General features: G+C 40.7%; 1 protein-coding gene across 5 annotated transcripts in view; it reads left to right on the plus strand.

Annotated features, from left to right (window-relative positions):
* Positions 1 to 19,339, plus strand: part of GNL3L (G protein nucleolar 3 like) — a 62,752-nt gene that overhangs the window by 19,672 nt on the left and 23,741 nt on the right. Inside the window, exons 2-4 of one of the 5 annotated variants that reach the window (XM_072743294.1) lie at positions 13,758 to 13,932; positions 15,658 to 15,867; positions 18,067 to 18,132. In XM_072743294.1, the coding sequence (XP_072599395.1) occupies positions 15,693 to 15,867; positions 18,067 to 18,132 (241 nt within the window). In that variant the 5' untranslated portion in view covers positions 13,758 to 13,932; positions 15,658 to 15,692. Of the gene's footprint in view, positions 1 to 13,733; positions 13,933 to 15,184; positions 15,868 to 18,066; positions 18,133 to 19,339 lie in introns of those variants that run through there. The other 4 variants (XM_072743295.1, XM_072743293.1, XM_025988895.2 and 1 more) reach the window with 4 other exon arrangements.

The raw sequence follows: 19,339 nt of genomic DNA on the forward strand, positions 1-19,339 counted from the left end.
TAAAACTTGCCTCGAAAAAATCCATTAACAAAGTCAAAAGGATAACAAACTGGGGAAAAACACTGACAAATGATACAATTCACAAAGGTCTAATCTCTCAATTATAGAAAAACATTCTAGAAATCAAGGAAAGGCCAATAACCCAATAGAAAAATAGAAGATATAGACAATTCACAGAAAAAGACATAAAAGTTACCCTTAAACATATGAAAAGATGCTCAACCTCACTCATAAGAGAAATGTAAATTAAATATACGATGAGATACCATTTCTTACCTATCACACTGTAAAAAAAATCTAGGTCTTTAACAATACACTCTGTTGGTGAGGCTGTTAAAACAGATAAACTCATACATGAGTGGTAAGTGCAAAATGGTACACCTATGGAGGGAAATTTTGGCAATATCTACCAGTTACAAATATAATTATTGAATTTGCCCTACATAATTATCTGCATATGTATGAAATGTGTATTCATTATGGAACCATTTGTAATACCAAAGGACTAAAAACGTCCCAAGCATCCACAAGAGGGGACTGCAGTCATTAAAAAAACTATTATGTGTCTACATAATGTGACATTTTGAATAACTACTCTATACACTTCCATACAGTGCCTTTCTATGTACAGGAAACTCTAATGCTCTGATATAGAAAGACCTCCAGGAAGTATTATTAAGAGAAATAAGCAACATATATAACAGAATACACATGTGTAAGGAAGGGGGAGATTGAATATGATACATTTATATTTGTTTGTAGCTGCATAAAGAAACACTGGAATAGATTTTTTTCCAGCCTTCATGGATCAAGGGACACAGGAACTTACTGGTTTGGGTACTGTATATGAGCTCCACAAGGGCATCTTGATAGCTTTTCCAAATCCACTGACATATTCCCTGTGATAGAGAAGACAGTGTTCCTTGTTCTTCTGCATAACCCTGGGCCTCCCAAATGGCACATTTTGTTTCTCTGTTGCTGTTACTAGAGTAAAAATAACATAAAATAAAAATGCTTGTAAAATTAAAACAAATCACCGGAGTAATAAAAAATTAATAAAATTGGTAACTTAATCAAAACAGTATGGTACTGTCATAAAACTCAGGCACATAGATCAGTGGAACAGAATAGAGAGCCCAGAAATAATGATTATATGGTGACTTAATCTGTGACAAAGGAGGCAGAATATATAATGGGGAAAAGATAGTCTCTTCAACAAATGGTGCTGGGAAAACTGAACAGCTATATGTAAAAGAATAAAATTAGACCACTTTCTTACACCATACACAAAAGTAAATTCAAAATGGATTAAGACCTAAAATGTGAGACCTGAAACCATAAATGTCCTAGAAGAAAACATAGGCAGTAATTTCTTGGATTCCAGCTGTAGAAACATTTTTCTAGGTAAGTTTCCTTAGGCAAGGAAAATAAAAGTAAAATTAAACTATTGGGACTATACCAAAATAAAAAGCTTTTGCATGACAAAGAAAACTATCAGTAAAGTGAAAAGGCAACCTACTGAATGGTAGATGATATTTAAAAATGACATCTGATAAAGGTCAATATCCAGAATATATAAAGAAGACATACAAGTGGCCAATAAATCTATGCTCAACATCACTAATCATCAGGGAAATGCAAATCAAAACCACAATGAGATATCACCTCACACCTGTTAGAATGGTTATTATTAAAAAGAGAAGAGCCACTCTGGAAAACAGTATGGAGGCTCCCGAAGAAGTTAAAAATAGAGCTATGACCCTGCAACTGCACTACTATGTGTTTACCACAAAGATACAAATGTAGTGATCTGAAGGGGCACTTGCATCCCAATGTTCATAGCAGCAATGTTCACAATAGCCAAACTGGGTAAAGAGCCGAGATATCCATTGATCAATGAATGGATAAAGAAGATGTTGTATATATACATGATGGAATTTTATTTAGCCATCAGAAAGGATGGATACTTACCATTTACAGTGATATGGATGAATCTGGAGGGTGTTATATTGAGCAAAATAAGTCAATCAGAGAAAGACACTTATATGGTTTCACTCATATGTGGAACATAAGAAATAGCTCAGAGGATCATAAGGTAAGGGAGGAAAAACTGAATTGTAAGTTATCAGAGAGGGAGAAAAACCATGAGGAACTATAGGAAACAAATTGAGGGTTGCTTGGTGGGGGAGGTGGAAGAGGGATGGGGTAATTGGGTGATGGGCATTTAAGGGAGCACATGATGTGACGAACACTGGGTGTTATATTATATGTTGGCAAATTGAATTTAAATTAAAAAAAAAAAGTGGGGCAGCCTGGGTGGCTCATCGGTTTAGTGCCACCTTCAGCCCAGGGCCTGATCCTGGGGACCCAGATGGAGTCCCACATTGGGCTCCCTGCATGGAGCCTGCTTCTCCCTCTGCCCGTGTCTCTGCTTCTCTCTCTCTCTCTGTGTCTCTCATGAATAAATAAAATAAAATCTTAAAAAAAAAAAGTACCAGATGGGGGGGAAAAAAAAGAAAGTGAAACTTAAGAAAAAAAAAAGCGTGTTAAAAGGTTGAGTTTTTTAAATCTCTTTTCATTCATAGAGTCTGTCTTGATTATTGAAAGTAAACTCAAGTACAAGACAAAATATTAACTATAAAATATTCCACATCTAATGGAAATATTATGCAGCCATAAAAAGAATGAGGTCTTGCCATTTGCAACAATATGGATGTACCTAAAGGGTATAATGCTAAGTGAAATAAGTTAGAGAAAGACAATACCACATGATATCATTCATGTTTAAGAGACAAATGAGCAAAGGAAAAAAAGAGACCAAAAAAAAAAAAAAAAAAAAAAAACAACCAAACAAACCAAAAAACCACACACAATATACCAGACTCTTAAATACAGAGAATGAATTGGAGGTTGCCAGAGGGGACATGGCTGGGGGAAGGGTAAAATAGATAAAGGAGATTAGGCATACACTTATCTTGATGAGCACTGAGTGATGTATAGAATTGCTGAATCATTATACCTGAAATAATATAAGACTGCACATTAATTATATTTCAATAAAAAACAAATTAAAAGAATGTGGTAACTGCTGGGGATGTGTATGGTGGCAAATGGGTGAAATGGACAAGAGTGACACTTTTCAAAGTATAATTTTTCTATGGTCTTGATATTCAAAATGTATGTATATTATCTATTAAAAAATAAATATAAAATATTCACAGTAGTAACAAAAACTATAAAACAACTAAGAATTAAATTAGTAAAAACATATAATTCCAAAGAGAAAATTTGAAACTCTTAATAAAGGACACAGACAGAAGGTGAATTCAACAAATGATAATATATTCCATGTTCTTAGATAAGACAAGTTAATATTTTGATGTTGTCAAGTCCCTCAAATTAACCTATAAATTTAGTGTGATCCTAATAAAAACTCTAGTTGGATTTCTAAAGAGCTTGATAAACTGTTTTTAAAAATTTATGTGGAGGGGCAGCCTGTGTGGCCCAGCGGTTTAGCGCCGCCTTCGGCCCAGGGCTGATCCTGGAGACCCAGGATCCAGTCCCATGTCGGGCTCCCTGCATGGAGACTGCTTCTCCCTCTGCCTGTCTCTGCCTCTCTCTGTGTCTCTCATGAATAAATAAGTAAAATCTTTTTAAAAATTTTATGTGGAGATATAGCTAAGACAATACTAAAAGAAGACTAAAGTGGAGGTACTTGCCCTATCAGATGTTATATTACAAAATATCAAAAGTAAGGCAGTATCAGTGCAAGAACTGAAACAGACTTTGTGTGTTTCATAATATGTAACAAAGGTGGCATGCCGAATTAATGAAAAAGTAAGGATTGTTTAGTGTTTGATGGTGGGAAATGTGGCTTACTGTGTAGAAAAAATAAAATTGTGAGGGGTGGAACAATATAGGAGTAGGGGTCATTAACTCACCTGGCCTCACCAACTTACCTAGATAACTTTCAAACCATCCTGAAAACCTAGGAATTTGACCTGAGATTTAAAGAGAGAATAGCTGGAGTGCTACAGAGAGAAGGGTTTTCACTTCTAACAAGGGAGCAGGGATCTCCCCCAGGTACACACCTGAGAATCAGCACAGCAGGCTCCTCCCCTAGAAGACCAGCTGGAAGGACAGGGAAAAAGCAAGTTCTTGACCAAGCAGCGCTGGAAAGCTCCAGGGGAAGCCGAGGGATTTACAGTTTATAAAACCAGAGGCCACTCTGCACTGAACAAAATGACTAGAAAGAAGAACTCACCACAAAAGAAAGAATCAGAAACAGTACTCTCTGCCATAAAGTTACAGAATTTGTATTACAATTCAAAGTCAGAAAGCCAATTCAGAAGCACAATTACAAAAGCTACTGGTGGCTCTGGAAAAAAGCATAAAAAAATCATGAGACTTCATGACTGCAGAATTTAGATGTAATCAGGCTGAAATTAAAAATCAATTAAATATAAAAAATAGTGACAGGGAATAAAGGGGAAAGGAGAAAAAATGAGTGGGAAATATCAGAAAGGGAGACAGAACATGGGAGACTCCTAACTCTGAGAAATGAACTAGGGGTGGGGGAAGGGGAGGTGGGCGGGGGGTGGGGGTGACTGGGTGACGGGCACTTGATGGGATGAGCACTGGGTGTTATTCTGTATGTTGGCAAATTGAACACCAATAAAAAATAAATTTACAGAAAAAATAAAATAAAAATCAATTAAATGAGATGCAATCCAAACCGGAGGTCCTAACGAGGGTTAAGAGGTAGAAGAAAGAGTGAGTGACATAGAAGACAAGTTGATGGCAAGGAAGGAAGCTGAGGAAAAAAGAGAAAAACAATTAAAAGACCATGACGAAAGGTGAACAGAAATAAATGATAGCCTCAGAAGGAAAAATCTACATATAATTGTGGTTCCAGAGAGCGCTGAGAGGGCCAGAGAGCCAGAAAGCATATTTTAACAAATCATGCTGAGAATTTCCCTAATTTGGGGGGGAAACAGGCATTCAGATACAGGAGATAGGATCTCCCCCAAAATCAATAAAAACTGTTCAACACCTCGACATTTAATAGTGAAACTTGCAAATTCCAAAGATAAAGAGAAATTTCTTAAACCACCAAGAGACAAGAGATACCTAACTTACATGGGGATAAATATTAGATTAACAGGAGACCTCTCCACAGAGACCTGGCAGGCCAGAAAGGGCTGGCAGGATATATTCAGGGTCCTAAATGAGAAGAACCTGCAGTTAAGAATACTTTATCTAGCAAGGCTCTCATTCAGAATAGAAGGAGAGATAAAGAGCTTCCAAGATAGGCAGAAACTGAAAGAATATGTGACCACCAAACCAGCTCTGCAAGAAATATTAAAGGATATCCTGTAAAAGAAAGAGGAAGTCCAAAGATATAATCCACAAAAACAGGGACTGAATAGGTATTATGATGACACTAAATGAATAATTTTCTATTGTAACTCTGAATGTGAATGGGCTAAATGATCCCATCAAAAGACACAGGGTTTTAGACTGGATAAAAAAGCAAGACTTACCTATTTGCTGTCTGTAAGAGACTCATTTTAGACCTAAGGACACCTCCAGCCTAAAAATGAAAGGGCGGAGAACCATTTACCATTCAAATGATCCTCAAGAGAAAGCTGGGGTAGCAATCCTCATAGCAGATAAATTAAAGTTTATCCCAAAGACTGTAGTAAGAGATGAAGAGGGACACTATATCATACTTAAAGGGTCTATCCATCAAGAGGACCTAACAATCATGAATATTTATGCCCCTAATGTGGGAGCTGCCAAGTATATCAATCAATTAATAACCAAAGTTAAGATATATTTAGATAATAACACTAATACTGGGAGAATTCAGTATGGCACTTTCTGCAAATGACAGACATTCTAAGCATTACATCTCCAAGGAAACAGCTTTAAATGATACACTGGACCAGAGGGATTTCACAGATATATACAGAACTTTGCATCCAAACGCAACTGAATACACACTCTTCTCAAGTGCACATAGAACTTTCTCCATAATAGACCACATACTGGGTCACAAATCAGGTCTCAACCAATACCAAAAGATTGGACTTGTTCCCTGCATAGTTTCAAACCATAATGCTTCAAACTGGAACTAAATTACAAGAAGAAATTTGGGAGGATTTCAAACATGTGGAGGTTAAGGAACTTCCTGGAAAAAGATGAATGGGTCAACCAGGAAATTAGAGAAGAATTAAAAAGATTCATGGAAAACTAATGAAAATGAAGATACAACAGTTCAAAATCTTTGGGATACAGGAGAAGCAGTCTTAAGAGGGAAATACAGCACAATACAAGCATCCCCCACAAAATTGGAAAAAACTCAAATACATGAGCTAACCTCGCACCTAAAGGAACTGGAGAAAGAACAGCAAATAAAATCTACACCAAGCAGAAGAAAAGAGTTAATAAAGATTCAAGCAGAACTCAATGCAATAGAGACCAAAAGAACTGTAGAACAGATTAACAAAACCAGAAGTTGGTTCTTGAAAAGATTAATAAGATAGATAAACCATTAGCCAGCCTTATTAAAAAGAAAAGGGAAAAGACTCAAATTAATATAATCACAAATGAAAAAGGAGAGATCACAATCAATACCAAGGAAATACAAACAATTTTAAAAACGTATTATGAGCAGCTATACACCAATAAATTAGGCAATCTAGAAGAAATGGATGCATTTCTGGAAAACCACAAATTACCAAAACTGGAACAGGAATAAATAGAAAACCTGAACAGGCCAATAGGCATGGAAGAAATTGAAACAGTCATCAAAAACCTCCCAAACCACAAAAGTCCAGGGCCAGATGGCTTCCTAGGGGAATTCTATCAAACGTTTAAAGAAGAAACTTATTCTACTAAAGCTGTTCTGAAAGGTAGAAAGAGATGGAATACTTCTAAACTCATTTTATGAAGCCAGCATCACCTTAATTCCAAAACCAGACAAAGACCCCACCAAAAAGGAGAATTATAGGCTAATATTCCTGATGAACACAGATGGAAAAATTCTCAACAAGATACTAGCTAATAGGATCCAACAGTGCATTAAGAAGATTATTCACCACGACCAAGTGGGATTTATGCCCAGGATACAAGGTTGGTACAACACTTGTAAAACAATCACGTGATAGATCATATCAACAAGAGAAAAAACAAGAACCATATGATCCTCTCAATAGATGCAGAGATGGCATTTGACAAAAAACAGCATCTATTCCTTTTTTTTTTTAAAGATTTATTTATTTATAATAGACATAGAGACAGAGAGAGGCAGAGACACAGGAGGAGGGAGAAGCAGGCCCATGCCCGGAGCCTGAGTGGGACTCGATCCCGGGACTCCAGGATTGCGCCCTGGGCCAAAGGCAGACACGAAACCGCTGAGCCACCCAGGGATCCCAAAACAGCATCTATTCCTGATCAAAACTCTTCAAAGAATAGGGATAGAGGGAACATTCCTCAGCATCTTAAAAGCCATTTACAAAAAGCCCACAGCAAATATTGTTCTCAATGGGGAACACTGAGAGTCTTTTCCCTAAGATCAGGAACACGACAAGGTGAGAGTGGACTCTCACCACTGGTATTCAACATAGGACTAGAAGTCCTAGCCTCAGCAATCAGACAACAAAAAGAAATAAAAGGCATTCAAATTGGTAAAGAAAAAGTCAAAACCTCCCTTTTTGCAGATGACATGATACAGTATGGAGAAACCCCAAAAGACTCCACCCCAAGATTGCTAGAACTCCTACAGCAAGTCAGCAGTGTGGCAGGATACAAAATCAATGCCTAGAAATCAGTGGCATTTCTATATACTAACAATGAGACTGAAGAAAGAGAAATTAAGGAATCAATCCCATTTACATTTGCACCCGAAAACATAAGATACCTAGGAATAAACCTAACCAAAGAAGTAAAGGATCTATATCCTAAAAACTACTGAACACTTCTGAAAGAAATGGAGGAAGACACAAAGAGATGGAAAATATGTCATGCTCATGGATTGGAAGAATTAATATTGTGAAAATGTCAAGGCTACCCAGGGCAATTTACACAGTTAAGGCAATCCTTATCAAAATACCATGGACTTTCTTCAGAGAGTTGGAACAAATCATCTTAAGATTTGTGTGGAATCAGAATGGACCTCGAATAGCCAGGGGAGTATTGAAAGAGAAAACCAGAGCCTGGGGCATCACAATGCCAGATTTCAAGTTGTAATACAAAGCTGTGGTCATCATGACAGTGTGGTACTGGTACAAAAACACACAGAGATCAATGAAACAGAATAGAGAACCCAGAAATGGGCCCTCAACTTTATGGTCAACTAATATTCGACAAAGCAGGAAAGACTATCCACTGGAAGAAAGAGTCTCTTCAATAAATGGTACTGGGAAAATTGGACAGCTACGTGCAGAAGAATGGAACTAGACCATTCTCTTATGCCATACACAAAGATAAACTCAAAATGGATGAAAGATCTAAATGTGAGAGAAGAATCCATCAAAATCCTAGAGGAGAACACAGGCAACACCCTTTTTGAACTTGGCCACAGTATCTTTTGCAAGATACGTCTATGAAGAGAAGGGGAAAAAAAGCAAAAATGACCTATTGGGACTTAATCCAGATAAAAAGCTTCTGCACAGCAAAAGAAACAGTCAAGAAAACTGAAAGACAACCTACAGAATGGGAGAAGATATTTGCAAATGACATATCAGATAAAAGGCTAGTATCCAAGATCTATAAAGAACTATTAAACTTAACAGCAAAGAGACAATCCAATCATGAAATGGGCAAGAGACATGAACAGAAATATCACAGAGGAAGACATAGACATGGTCAACAAGCACATGAGAAAATGCTCTGCATCCCTTGCCATCAGGGAAATACAAATCAAAACCACAATGAGATACCACCTCACGCCAGTGAGAATGGTGAAAATTAACAAGGCAGGAAACCACAAATGTTGGAGAGAGGATGTGGAGAAAGGGGAACCCTCTTGCACTGTTGGTGGGAATGTGAACTGGTGCAGCCACTCTGGAAAACTGTGTGGAGGTTCCTCAAAGAGTTAAAAATAGAGCTATCCTATGACCCAGCAATTGCACTACTGGGTATTTACCCCGATGATACAGATGCAGTGAAATGGCAGGACACCTGCATCTCAATGTTTATAGCAGCATTGTCCACAATTGCCAAACTGTGGAAGGAGCCTCGGTGTCCATTGACAGATGAATGGATAAAGAAGATGTGGTCTATATATAAAATGGAATATTACTCAGCCATTAGAAATGACAAATACCCACCATTTTCTTCAACGTGGATAGAACTGGAGGGTATTATGCTGAGTGAAGCAAGTCAATTGGAGAAGGACAATCATCATACGGTTTCAGTCATATGGGGAACATAAAAAATAGTGAAAGGGATTAAAGGGGAAAGGAGAGAAAATGAGTGGGAAATATCAGAGAGGGTGACAGAACATGAGAGACTCCTAACTCTGGGAAACGAACAAGGGGTAGTGGAAGGGGAGGTTGCAGGGGTATGGGGTGACTGGGTGATGGGCACTGAGGGGGGCACTTGATGGGATGAGCACTGGGTGTTACACCATATGTTGGGAAATTGAACTCCAATAAGAAATACAAAAAAGAAAAGAAAAAAGAAAATTGCATCCCTTATATATCACTACATATGAGTAAGATTCTAGATGGATTAAAACCTAAAGGTGAAAGAGAAACTGTAAAGTTTATTTAAAAAGTAGGAGACTAGCCGGGACACCTGCACCCCGATTTTATAGCAGCAATGTCCACAATAGCCAAACTGTGGCCTCGGTGTCCATCAAAAGATGAATGGATAAAGAAGATGTGGTTTATGTATACAATGGAATATTACTCAGCCATTAGAAATGACAAATACCCACCATTTGCTTCAACGTGGATGGAACTGGAGGGTATTATGGTGAGTGAAGTGAGTCAATCGGAGAAGGACAAACATTATATGTTCTCATTCATTTGGGGAATATAAATAATAGTGAAAGGGAATATAAGAGAAGGGAGAAGAAATGTGTGGGAAATATCAGAAAGGGAGACTGAACATAAAGACTCCTAACTCTGGGAAATGAACTAGGGGTGGTGGAAGGGGAGGAGGGCGGGGAGTGGGGGTGAATGGGTGACGGGCACTGAGGGGGGCACTTGACGGGATGAGCACTGGGTGTTATTCTGTATGTTGGCAAATTGAACACCAATAAAAAATAAATTTATTATAAAAAAAAAGTAGGAGACTATCTTTGTGACCTGGGAGGAGGAACCAGTTTTTACATAAGACCCCGAAACCAGAAACCATAGAACAAAAATGTGATGGATTTCATTACATTAAAATTAACAATTTCTGTTCAAAAAAGGATAACATGGACAAAGTTAAAATAAGGAGAGAATATTTGCAATAGCTCCTCTGTATGAGGAGCTACCAAATCAATAGGAAAGATAGAAACTTCATTGGAAAAAATGGGCCAACTATATAAGAAGGCAATTTACAAAAGAGGCATTTAACACACATGTGAAGTAACATTGAAAAATTCAATAGCAATCAGAGAAAGGCAAACTAAAACACAATATTACTTTATACTTGTTGGACTGGCAAAAATTAGAAAGCTGGAAAATGTCAAGTGTTAGTGAGCACGTAGGGACACAGGAATCCTTGTACACTCATGGTAAAACTGTGGACTGGTGTAGGCCTCCCAGAGAACCATTTAGCAGTATTAGTGTTCTTAGTCAAACTAAGTATATGCACTCTTTATGATGCAGTCATGCTGGTCCTGAGTGTATGTTCTAAAAGAAAATTTCATATAGGTCAATAAGGGGACATTCACAGTAATGTTCATCAAAGTTTTATTTGTGGTATCAGAGAGCTGGAAGCAATCTTCTATCATTGGGGGAATATTCAGGGAAAATGTGAAGGCAGGCTGTGGTTAGGATGTACAGGTAGAAGCAATGGATTGGATGTATACACAGCCATATGGATAGACTTTAAAAACACAAGGTTGAATGAAAAAAGTAATAACAAAGTATCATTTATATAAAATAAAAATGCACACATAAAGCATCCTCCATAGTAGGATAACCTGATGTTTATGTGCCTGCTGAAGTGATACAATATGAAGTAAATTATTATTGCTGAAAATATTTAACCTGACTCTAATCATGTGGAAAGAGCAGATGAATCTAGATGTGGGACATTCTAGAAGAAACTGCTTGGACTCTTAAAAAACATCAGGGTAATACAAAACACACACAAAATATAGAAGTACTATTCCAGATTAAAAGAATTTAAAGCTGGGACGCCTGGGTGTCTCAGTGGTTTAGTGCCTGCCTTCAGCCCAGGGCATGATTCTGGAGTCCAGGGATGGAGTCCCACATCAGGCTCCCTGCATGGAGCCTGCTTCTCCCTCTGCCTGTGTTTCTGCTTGTCTCTCTGTGTCTCTCGTGAATAAATAAATAAAATCTAAAAAAAATAGAAAAATAAAATAATTTAAAGCAATACAACCACCAAATGTAATACATAAAACTTGATTAGATCCTAGGATCAAATAATGATCAGATCTAAAATATTTTGGGCACAGTTTGAAAATTTGAATATAGGGTATCTTTAATGGTATTATTGAATTGTTAAATTTTCTTGAGCATGATAATGGCATTGTAGTGGTATAGGAGAATGTCCTTATTCTCGTAGATGTATGCTGAAGTGTTTAGGGGTGGAGTGTTACATTGCCTGCAAGTTTCAAATGCTTCATCCAAAAAGGAAATGTATACATACATACATAAAGAGAAGTAGAGGAAGTCTGGCAAAATATTAAGGGTATATGGGCTTTCATTGTACTATTCTTTCAAATGTTCTGAATTTTCAAAAAGTAAAAAATAAAAATTTGGGAAGAAATATATGCACCTAAAATAACAATACATATTTTGCAAGAACACATATAAGCAAAAAGATCTGCATAAAACACCATAGAATGGATAGAAATAATAATGGAGAAATAATAGGTTGAAGTAGAGATTAAGGTTAATTTAATATTTTTTCAATATTATATCTATTTGAGAGAGAGAGAGAGAGAGAACAAGCAGGGGGAGTGGCACAGAGAGAGTTAGAAGCAGGCAACTCACTGAGCAGGGAGCCTGATGTGGGGCCCGACCCCAGGACCTGGGGATCACAAACCCAGACAAAGGCCAATGGACTGAGCCACCCAAGTGCCCTGATTAAGGTGAACTTAAAAGAAACAACAAAAACCTCTCTGTAAAGTAATTCATATTCATTGACTATGTGGAAAACAGAAAAGCACAATGAAGACAACAAAATTCACTGATAATCTCATTTCCTCTCTCAGTAGTTCTTTTAAAAAGATTTATTTATTTATTAAAGATTTTATTTCTTTATTCATGAGAGACCCAGAGAGAGGCAGAGACACAGGCAGAGGGAGAAGCAGGCTCCATGCAGGGAGCCCGACATGGGACTCCACCCCAGGTTTCCAGGATCAGGTCCTGGGTTGAAGGCGGTGCTAAACCGCTGAGCCACCGGGGCTGCCCAAGATTTATTTATTTATTCATGAGAGACACACACACAGAGAGGCAGAGACATAGGCAGAGGGTGATGCAGGCTCTTCGCAAGAGCCAGATTCAGGACTTGATCCCGGATCCCAGGATCATGACCTGAGCTGAAGGCAGTTGCCCAACCGCTGAGCCACCCAGATGTCCCTGTCAGTAGTTCTTAAAATATTGTACCTGGACTAGCCGCAGCAGATGGTCATTCTCTTCCCTCCACCTTTTTCTTCCTCTTCATCATTATCATCATCATCATTGCTCAGAAACTTAGAAATTCAAATTCCTGGGCCCTACCAGACATACTGAAACACAACTCTGGGCATAGGGCCCAGGAATCAATGTTCTGACAAGCTCTCCCACTGATTCTGATGCTGGTTTAACCATCTCGATGTAACTATCATTATTTTTTAAAAGATTTTATTTATTTATTCATGAGAGACACACAGAGAGAGGCAGAAACACAGGCAGAGGGAGAAACAGGCTCCATGCAGGGAGCCCGATGTGGGACTTGATCCCGGGACTCCAGAATCACGCCCTGGGCTGAAGGCAGACGCTCAACCGCTGAGCCACCCAGGCGTCCCTTGATGTAACTATCATTAATTTTGTGATTGATCATTGTAGTCTTTCTAAAAAAAAGTATGAAATATTTTAGGCATACAAATAAGAGAATAACATAACACACACTACCTATTGCCTAGATAAAATATTAGACAAACAGTTGAAGTCCCCTGTGTATCTCTCTTACTCTGTTCCTTTGTTTGCTTCCCCAGAACTAATCACTATTCTGCACTATTTAATTCCATTGTTTAAAATATACTGTTTACATATTTATATAATCTATAAATAACGTAGTGCATGTTCTAGATTTTAAAAATCTACATAGGGGAGCCTGGCTGGCTCAGTCAGTAAAGCACCCACATTGGGTGCAGAGATTACTTAAAATGAATGTCTCATATATCATATATCCTTCTATAATTTGTATTTTATCTCAGCACTGTTTTTGAAATTTACCTGGATTGATATATGCAACCCTATTTCATTTTTTTCCACTGCTGTATAGTATTCTGTTGTATAGCTGAACTATTTATTCATTCTTTTTTTTTTTTTTTAAAGATTTTATTTATTTATTCATGATAGAGAGAGAGAGAGAGGCAGAGACACAGGCAGAGGGAGAAGCAGGCTCCATGCACCGGGAGCCCGACGTGGGATTCGATCCCGGGTCTCCAGGATCGCGCCCTGGGCCAAAGGCAGGCGCCAAACCGCTGCGCCTTGAACTTTAAGATCGTTCAGATTTTTTCTCTATTATAAACAGGTATGCAATGAATATTCTTGCACATGCCCCTTTGTGCATATGTATAGGAATTTCTCTAGGACTTAAAGTCTAGAGGTTATATATACCTTTACCAGTAGAATTGCTGGGTCCCAGGGCTCACCTTCAACTCTTCTGGATATCTTCCTAATTGTTTTCCAAAGTAGTAACACCAAATTTCTTTCTTTGCAAGATTTCATTGCATTTTTTTCCTTATAGTTTGCACATTTGGGACTTTGTTGAAAAAGTCTTTCCCCAGTTGTAGGTGACAAAGATACTCTCCACCATCTTATGTGGAAATGTCGGGATCTAGTTTTCTCTCCTTATGGTGAGCCAAATTTCCCAAAGCTACCTACTAAATTGTCCATTTCCCATTGATTTTGTGGTACAGGCCTGTAAGCTTACTCATTCATGTTTATTTGCTGAAACTTGATTTGTACCAGTGTTGTGCTGGGTCTTGTTGAAGTCTTGAAGATATGCAGCCCCTAGTCTCAGGAGGTGAGACTGCAAATCCATTTATGTGTAGATGCAGCCACATAAGTGATTATAATATTAAGGGATAAGTGCAGAAAGGTGTCCTGAGTTTCTTTTTTAAAAATTTTTATTTATTTATGATAGTCACAGAGAGAGAGAGAGAGGCAGAGACGTAGGCAGAGGGAGAAGCAGGCTCCATGCACAGGAAGCCCGACGTGGGACTCCATCGCGGGTCTCCAGGATCGCGCCCTGAGCCAAAGGCAGGCGCTAAACTACTGCGCCACCCAGGGATCCCCGTGTTCTGAGTTTCTAACTCAGCTGGAAAATTCATAGAAGTGACAAGAGTTAGTTCTTTAAAAAACAGGAAGAGTCTGCCAATGCAAGGGGAAGATGGTCAGGGCTTGGTTTGGAGTCCAGAGGAATTTTGTATCTCCACAGTGAGAAGTTAGATGCCTTTCATCAATGTAGGGGCAGCGAGTAGTGCATATGTAAGGGGTCAGAGTAGGCAGAGGGAATCATTTTCTGCCTGGATTATTAAGTGGAGAAACATACACGAGAAGTAGTGGGGCTGGGCCCTACACCAAAGTTTAGGTTTTTTGGAAGAGAAGGAGCTGGAATCTAATATCAGAAAGAAGACATTTTCAGACTTAAGGGGAGATCTCACTCTCCGGCTATGTTAGGAGCTCAAGATGGTTTCAAAAGAAATCCTTATTTGTCCTCACTTCAGAGATATATATTCATTCCCTTTTTTCATTCTCCGCTCTGGGGCCAAAGGGAAGGAGGGAGAAGGAGGGGAAGAGGACAAACGGGTGGGAGAGGTTTCCAATTGTTCGGCTCCTGGGCCTGACAATGGATTTGAACTTCCGCAGAAAGAGCTGGGAGTGCCTGCTTCAGGGTTAGTCAGGGGCCCTACAAGCCAGTAAGTTTGTTAGGAACAGCTAACCAAGTCCCTAAAAGTCACCTAAAAGGTGGGGAGCACTCGGCAAGACGTGTGACCCAGGCAGTCGGCCATTTTCTCACACCCTGCCCGTCGCCATCTTCCTTTGTAGACAAACGGACTGATCCCCACCCTGATGGGTGGGGTCTGATGCGGTCATGGTGATTGCTTGGTCTGTAAGATTCGGGAACACGCATATTTGGCCCCAGGTAGAGGCCACCGACAAGATCTTGGCTTACAAGGAGGTTATATAGCCACAGTAGAACACGCCGCTCCCAACCTACCGGCTCTCGTCTTCCCTTCCCCTCACCCCGCAGAGAAGAGGCGGGACCAGGGCGCTTGCGGAGTAGTGATGGCGGGCGCGAGCCGTCAATCCGAAGCCCCGCCCCTGCGGGGGACGCAAGGACGGCGGACCAGCGCTGCAAGGCTGGGATCCGGAAGTCGGAGCGTTAGCGGCGCGGGCGCAGCCTGCAGACCTACCCTGTCTTGGTGCTATTCTCTCCTGTCTGATCCCGCCGGAAGTGGAGGTAAGAGACAACTCTCCTCTTTTCTCATTGTGAGCGCTCATCCAGCCAGCTGCGCGGTAAAAAATCGTGTATTTGAGGAAGACTAGGAGTTTCCTCCACCCTGGAATGGAGAGATAGAGAATCGGCTATCATCCAGGGTAGAAGGGCCCCCATGAGGGATCGCTCTGCACGTGTGGATGTGCTCAAATGCGCTCTTGCTGGGTAAAGGAGCAGGGCCCCATCCCATCTAGGCAGGTGTAGACCCCTGGTCACACCACGTAGAACGTCACAGACCCCACTTGTGTGGAGAAGCATCGAGTGCCCTCTTGCCTTCAGGATAGCGAGGCTCCATTCTGCACTCCTCCAGTCATCGATCCCATGGTTCTAGAGACAAACAGACCTCCCCGCCCCCGCCCATCCCCGGGCTGAGCGGCGTGGATCTTTACAGGCGCTAAGGCACACAGATCCACCTCGCCACAACTCTTCGCTTTGGACAGAGGCTCTGATGTATTACCTCCTCTGCAGACATAAACTCCTTGCCTGCCCTGGCGGGATCGCCAGTACAAAGGAGCTTAAATACGTTTAATATACATTGACAGAAGAGCTGGAGACTTCCCCGCCTCGCCCCCATGTAACTAATTGTGGAAGCCCCGCCCCCGCTACCGCAGAGATATTAGATCACCCCCTTCCAAGTGGTTGGCACCAGCCTTAGCCCATAGAGAACTATGCAGATTTTCCTCTCCTTGCCAAGAGTGAGTCCCCATTGTGGAAATTCAGACCTGACTCCTCACCCTACCCCGTAAGGAGGCTCTGGTTTACTGAATATGTAAAGGCCTTGCCGAAAAAATGCGTGGCAGCAAAGAGAAACAGACCTTAACCCCAGGAATGCTGTCAGATCTGTCCCTAATGAGGCCCCCGTTGGTAGAGGGGCTCAGATTTGTTCTCCTTTTGAGGTAAACAGATCATCCCTCCCATCCTCCTCCCTCAAAGATTTCGAATCACCAAATGTAGCAAAAGAGAGACCCCCCCCAAGGGAGCAGAGGGGTGCAGCTCCCCCTCCTGGCAGTGATGTCACTGATCACCCTACATTTTGTGCATGTGGGCCCTCCCCTTTCCCAAGGTAGAGGAGCTCAAATCTCTTGCTCTCCAACCAGGATTATCGCCCCCTTGCAAAGCGTAAGGGCTGATCCACTGAGTTTATAGCTCTGTTCCTACTCCTACCACCATGCAGAGAACCAGAAGTCTTACTCACTTCAGTGTTAGCACAGTGCTGACTTCAACCCATATAAAAGGTAAACGGATTGTTCTCCATCCCACCTCCATGGAAGGGTCCTGAATAACCCACTACAAGCAAGGTGCAGACCCCATTCATGCAAAACTGCATAATCCCCCCCCCCTTTGTTAGTGTGGCAACTAATATCACCTTGTAGTGGAGACAGGCATATCATCTTCCCCTCACCTTAGCCCTCCCCAGGGTAAAGAGACCCAAGATTCCTCTCCCGCCTCCAACTTAGAGATGTACAGACCTGCATTTCTTCCATGCAGCAGAGATGCACGCAGCCAATGGGCTGGTTTTCCCAGTTCCTCTACACCCCAGAGTAGAGCAACAGAAGGCATCTCCTTACCCCCATTCACCAAGGAACGGACCCCAACCACACATGCAGGAATACATCCCCTCCACACAAAATTTTGCACTCATTCCTAGCCTCAGTTTAACAATCACAGATTAAAAGCACTCTGAGGTCCCTTTTCCCTGGGGTAGACTCCTGGTATCTGTCTTTCCCCCTGCTTCCAGGGTAGATCAGACATAGAACTCCCTACTTGGGAAAAGAGGTACTATTAATATGTAGAAACAGGCCATCCTTGTATGCCTTCTCCCGTCAGCATAGAGAGGTTTAGTGCTAGGGTATATAACACTACAGGGTAGAGGATTGAGGACCGTGGACTCAATATGATACATTGAGGCACTGACTGCACCCAGGAAGAGAGATTTAGACCTAGCTTCCTTTTGGGTAGTGTGATGCTCCTTTCCCTGTGTAGATAGCTGCACCAGGCCCCAACTCTGTTACAGCCTCTTCTCCTAGTTCCTCCAGTTGTTAGGGCTTCCTTATCAAGTTCTTTCACATTTCATTTTGCCTTTAGGGGGCTCAGAAGGGGGCTTGTGGCCTCCCTTCTGTGGTTCCTGCCTCTGTTTTCACATTGGTTCTTCCATTCTGACAGGAAGAAAGCCTGTGGATTTGAACCTACCTGCTTTCAAGCTAGTCATCATGATGAAACATAGACACAGTGAGTTCCTTTTACCACCCTCTCTTAAGGCTAAGCTTTTTTTTCTTAAAGATTTTATATATTTATTTCACAGAGAATGAGATAAAGAGAGCACAAGCAGGTGGAGCAGCAGGCAGAGAAGGAGGGAGAAGCAGGTTCTTTGCTAAGCAGAGAGCCGGATGTGGGGCTTGATCACAGGACCCTGGGATCATGACCTGAGCCAAAAGCAGGTGCTTAACCGACTGAGTCATCCAGGCGCCCCCCAATGCTAAGCTTCATATTTGTAGTATTTCATGGCAACTTCTTTTTTTTAAGATTTTATTTATTTATTCATGAGAGACACAGAGAGGGAGAGAGGCAGAGACATAGGCAGAGGGAGAAGCAGGCTCCTGCGGGGAGCCCAATATGGGACTTGATCTGGGACTCCAGGATCATGCCCTGGGCCAAAGGCAGACCTCAACCGCTGAGCCACTCATGCATCCTGGCAACTTGTTTTTTTTTAAATATTTTATTTATTTATTCATAGAGACACACACAGAGAGAGAGGCAGAGACACAGGCAGAGGAAGAAGCAGGCTCCATGCAGAGAGCCCGACGTGGGACTTGATCCAGGGTCTCCAGGATCACGCCCTGGGCTGCAGGCGGCGCTAAACCACTGTGCCACCGGGGCTGCCCTCGGCAAGAATTTTAATTCCAGTATAGTTAACATGCAATGTTATGTTAGTTTCAAGTGTACAATATAGTGATTCAGCACTTTCATACATCCCAGTGCTCATTATGACAAGTGCACTCCTTAATCCCTATCGCCTATTTCTCTCATCCTCCTCACCTACCTCCCCTCTGGTAACCATCAGTTTGTTCTCAGTAGTTGAGAGTCTGTTTCTTGGTTTGTCTTTCTCTTTTTAACTTTGTTCATTTTTTTTGTTTCTTAAAATTCCACATATGAGTGAAATCATGTGGTATTTGTCTTTCTTTGACTTATTTTGCTTAGCATTATATGCTCTAGCTCCATCCATATCATTGCAAATGGCAAGATTTCATTCTTTTTTATGGCTGAGTAATATTCTGTGTATATATATATATATATACACCACATCTTAATCATTCATCAGTTGGTGGACACGGGCTGTTTCTGTAATTTGGTTATTGTAGATAGTGCTGCTATAAACATTGAGGTATGTGCATCCTTTTGAATTAGTGTTTTTGTATTTTTTGGGTAAATATCCAGT

This window comes from Vulpes vulpes, chromosome X (genome assembly GCF_048418805.1).
Source record: "Vulpes vulpes isolate BD-2025 chromosome X, VulVul3, whole genome shotgun sequence".
Lineage (NCBI taxonomy): Eukaryota > Metazoa > Chordata > Mammalia > Carnivora > Canidae > Vulpes > Vulpes vulpes.